A 5,000-nucleotide genomic window follows, 5' to 3' on the forward strand; every position below is an offset into this window, starting at 1 on the left:
ACGATGGATGAACTGATTGATGAAAGTTATCGATGGCTTCACTGCCGTTAGTTTCAACTCTCTGCTCCACTTTCTGATGTGGACTAAAGGCCCCCCCCCAGAGCATCACTGTAAATAGACAACTAACCAGTGGGTTTCCAGCCTTACTGCCATTCTGGTTTTACTGGTTTTGTTTCTGATGTGTGACTGACAGGAAGCTGCTCAGATGATTTCATGTCTGCTGATGTTTGAAAAGAGTCTTCATCTCTCTGTCTGTCTGTCTGTCTGTCTACCTGTCTGCCTGTCTGCCTGTCTGTCTCTTTCTCACCTGTGGCAGGTAAAGAGGAGCTGCCATGTTGGCCTCCTCCATCCCCCCGTCACTCCTCATCCTTCTCCTCCTCCCCCATCCCTCCCTCCCTGCTGACGTCATCAGGACCTCTGACCCCTCAGTGCGATGGGTGGAGCTACATGGCGCCCCCCTTTCTCACCTGGTGCTGGATCCGGGGACTGGACACCTGTACGTGGGCGGGGTCGACCACCTATACCAGCTGACCTCTGACCTGGAGGCAATGTCACATGTGAGGACTGGCCCTCACCTGGACTCCCCAGACTGTCTCCCCCCTATCGTCCCCAAGGACTGCCCTTCAGCCACACGCACTCACAACCACAACAAACTGCTGCTGGTGGAGAGGGGGCAGGGGGCCGGGCCAGACAGCCTGATCGTCTGTGGTTCGCTCTATCAGGGGATCTGTGACAAGAGGTACGACCAGACTCCATTCACAAAAACACTCATTTTACCTCACAGAACACAGGAGGTGCTGGTCAACCGCTGCCTCCATCAGTTAGTAAGTTAGGTAAAATTACTGTTTTTATCAATGGAGTCTGGTGTCGATAAAACAGCTGATTATGGTTAAACAAAAAAACCCTCATGTTACCTTCTTCTTCTCTGCTCCTGCAGGAGTCTATCCAACATCTCTCAGCTCATCTATCAGACCTCCAACCCTGTCGACACTCAGTACGTCGCTGCCAACGACCCCCGAGTCTCTACCGTTGCAGTGGTGATAACCACAGAGAACAAACAAGTGGGGGGTGGAGCCGGTGGCGTCCTGCGTCTGATGCTGGTTGGTCGAGGTTACACAAGCAAAGGTCCTGGTGATATTCCACCAATCACGACGCGGCGTCTGTTCCCGGTGGTCTCACCTCGTGGGGCGTTCTCTCAGGAGGAGGAGCTGGGGAAGCTTGTCGTGGGGAGTTACTCCGAGTACAACAACCACTTTGTTAAGGCCGTCGTCCATGGCAACCATGTCTACTTTCTGTTCTCCCGGCGTGACATGTGGCATAAGAAGGAGTACCGGACATACACCTCGCGGCTCTGCACCTCCGACCGCAGCTTCTACTCATACGTGGAGGTACCGCTGCTCTGCCACGGCGGCTACAACCTGGCTCAGGCAGCCTGGCTGGGAAACCACTCAGGTGAGCCTGCCCTGTACGTTATCATGGCGGCGGGACAAGCGTCCACACCTGTGGCCACCAGTCGCTCTGCACTGTGTGTTTATGGGATGGCGCAGCTGGATGCCATGCTGCTGCGAGCACAGGAAGTGTGCTACACAGAGGGAGGAAGAGGCAGCAGCGGACAGGAAGAGGCCTACATCGAATACGCTGTGTCATCAAAATGTCTGAAACTACCCAAGGTACACACACACCTGTCAGGTACACACACACCTGTCAGGTCTGGAGGGGACCTGGGAGTAGAACCAAGTCTGGTTTGTGACAGCAGGCAGACAGGAGGTGGAAGTGGGCAGGTGTCTATACCTGGAAGGGCAGGTAGAGGTCAGGGACAGGAAGTCCTTCATGTGGACAGGTGGACAGGTGGACTGGGGGGGGGGGTGTCAGTCAGTATCTAGTTAGGGTTAGAGGATCATCAGTAAATAATGTAGTTGAGCAGACTCAAGTCACAGTCGCACAGTCACAAGGTCACATGGTCATGGGGTCACAGGTATACAGACAGGTACAGGTATGATGTCTAGCTGTATGTGAGGTGACGTCTGTCTGTGTCTACATGATGACGTGGGAGGTCACATGACCAAATTATTGATCCACTGTCAGAAAAACTCAGAATCAGATTCAGAATCACTTCGATTGATCACCAGGGGACTGATGACATCAGACATCACAGTTTGCATATGATGTCATCACAGCTGGTTTGATAAGAACCTGCTGACCTCAATATAATGTGTGTGTGTGTGTGTGTGTGTGTGGATTAGAGCTGTTATCTTCAGCAGCTGGATTTGGCAGCTGGTGGGAGGACTGATCTCACACACACACACACACACACACACACACACACACACACACACACAGTGTTAAAGTGCAGTGACTTTGTGAATAAAGTTTTGACGTTTTGAAAAGTGAAACAGTTGGATGAAATACTTCCTGGTGCTGTGAGCTTGGAGCATGCTCAGTAGAGACTTCCTGTTTATTGTTTATTGAACTGACTCCACCCCCCCTGCCTGTCCCAGGACTCCCTCTCAGAGTACCCCTGTGGGGGAGAACACACCCCCAACCCCATCGCGAGTGCCGTGCCGCTCCCGGCCACGCCCACCTTCACCTCCACCACCCAGCTGACCGCCGTCACCACCACAGCAGAGGCGGGACACACCATCGCCTTCCTGGGAGACCGAGAGGGACGCCTGATCAAGGTGACATCATCCAGTACTCACAGTACTCACAGTACACACAGTACACACAGTACTCACAGTACACACAGTACTCACAGTACACACAGTACTCACAGTACTCACAGTACTCACAGTACACACAGTACACACAGTACTCACAGTACTCACAGTACACACAGTACACACAGTACACACAGTACTCACAGTACTCACAGTACTCACAGTACACACAGTACTCACAGTACTCACAGTACTCACAGTACACACAGTACTCACAGTACTCACAGTACTCACAGTACTCACAGTACACACAGTACACACAGTACTCACAGTACTCACAGTACTCACAGTACTCACAGTACACACAGTACTCATAGTACTCACAGTACTCACAGTACTCACAGTACTCACAGTACACACAGTACTCATAGTACTCACAGTACACACAGTACTCACAGTACTCACAGTACTCACAGTACACACAGTACTCACAGTACACCCTGTGGCTCACAGGTAGAGCATATCGATCAATTGGTCCCTGGCTCCTCCTCCAGAGTGTCAATGAACAGGCTCCTCCTGTAGAGAGTGTGTGTGAAGGTGTGTGTGAAGGTGAGTGTGAAGGTGTGTGTGAAGGTGACACAGGAACCGTCCATTTATACGGTTCTGGTTCCTGAAGGAAGTCATCAGCTGTTTGTGTTTGTAACTGGAGAGAAAAACACCTGAAAATACAAAACTACACACACGTGAATACGCAGTGAACACACGTCAACACACGTCAACACACGTCAACACACATGGACACGCAGTGAACACGCAGTGAACACGCAGTGAACACGCAGTGAACACCCAGTGAACACGCAGTGAACAGATTGCAGCCTGCGGCTCTGAGCAAAACAACACATACACAACAACACACTGAGCATGTGTGTGATGACTAACGGGCGTTTAGCTCAGGGGAACTCAGACTGTTGATGCTGATTGGTTATTGGTCCCTCAGGTGCATTCTGGGTATGGATTCAGCAGGACGTGTGTGTATGTGTCCCAGTCCTTCAGAGATGATCAGCAGAGCTCATTTTTCCTGTTAATATTTAATCACACACACATCCTATACTACACTATCCTACAATATTATTTACTGCAGTATACAGTAGTATGTACTGCAGTATGCAGTGGTATGTACTGCGGTATACAGTACTATGTACTGTGGTATACAGTGGTATGTACTGCAGTATACAGTGGTATGTACTGCAGTATACTGCGGTATGTACTGCAGTATACAGTGGTATGTACTGCGGTATACAGTACTATGTACTGCGGTATACAGTGGTATGTACTGCGGTATACAGTACTATGTACTGTGGTATACAGTGGTATGTACTGCAGTATACTGCGGTATGTACTGCAGTATACTGCGGTATGTACTGCAGTATATAAGAGTTGGGTTAGAACAAAACAGGATCAGGATTATTTGGGCTTTAATGAACTCAGCTGAAATCACTCTGACAGCCATGTTGGTCCTGAGTCTTCACGGGACACTAAAGGACAGTAATGACATCAGCAGGTGTCCTCTAGGGGTGTTGAAGGGCTGAGCTACTGCACCTGGACAGGTGATTGTCAGCATCACTCTGTTCACTTTACATCTTTTAAATCACCTGCGTGTGTGTGTTGCAGGTGTTGGTGCGCTCTGATTGGTCAGGTGATCTGTACGGCAGTGTGTTGGTGGACAGCAGCAGTGGCATCGGCGCTGACATCCTATTGGACGAGAGCCAGCAGCACGTTTATGTCTTAACCAACAGCAGGGTGAGTCACCTGTCTGTCCCGCCACCTGTCTGTCCCTTGGTCCATTTGTGTGTCTGTCTTTTTTCTTCTAAACTTTATTTAAATAGAAACACTGGCACAAACTGACATGTGATCTATTTCTTGTCTGTCTCTCTCCACCTGTCTGTCTCTCAGCTGTCGAAGGTTCCTGTGTCAACCTGTGAGAGACAGACAGACTGTCAGTCCTGTCTTGCTGTCAGAGACCCGTACTGTGGCTGGTGTGTCCTGGAGGGAAGGTAAACCTGTCTGCCTGTCTGTCTGTCTGTCTGTCTCTCTGTCTCTCAGCTGTCTGACATGTCTTGTTTCCAGGTGTTCCCGTAAACATCAGTGTCGGCGCCACCTGCAGTCCCACCATTGGCTCTGGAGCTTTGAACCAACCAATCACTGTGTGACAGTGCAGAGCCTGCAGCCAGCCAATCAGAGCAAAGACGAGCAGACACAGGTATTATTGGTAATTGTTTGACTTTTTGAGTCATCAGTTGCCCTCCCAGGTGTCCCAGAGTCTCATGTTGTACCTGTCCCTAC

General features: G+C 50.3%; 1 protein-coding gene across 1 annotated transcript in view; it reads left to right on the forward strand.

Moving 5' to 3' along the window:
- Positions 1 to 5,000, forward strand: part of plxnb3 (plexin B3) — a 38,855-nt gene that overhangs the window by 9,248 nt on the left and 24,607 nt on the right. The window contains exons 2-7 of the mRNA XM_070839459.1: positions 317 to 739; positions 938 to 1,670; positions 2,499 to 2,678; positions 4,329 to 4,457; positions 4,611 to 4,711; positions 4,785 to 4,917. Coding sequence (XP_070695560.1) covers positions 333 to 739; positions 938 to 1,670; positions 2,499 to 2,678; positions 4,329 to 4,457; positions 4,611 to 4,711; positions 4,785 to 4,917 — 1,683 coding nt within the window. The 5' untranslated portion in view covers positions 317 to 332. The remainder of the gene's footprint in view (positions 1 to 316; positions 740 to 937; positions 1,671 to 2,498; positions 2,679 to 4,328; positions 4,458 to 4,610; positions 4,712 to 4,784; positions 4,918 to 5,000) is intronic.

Source organism: Pempheris klunzingeri, chromosome 11 (genome assembly GCF_042242105.1).
Source record: "Pempheris klunzingeri isolate RE-2024b chromosome 11, fPemKlu1.hap1, whole genome shotgun sequence".
Taxonomy (NCBI): Eukaryota; Metazoa; Chordata; class Actinopteri; order Acropomatiformes; family Pempheridae; genus Pempheris; species Pempheris klunzingeri.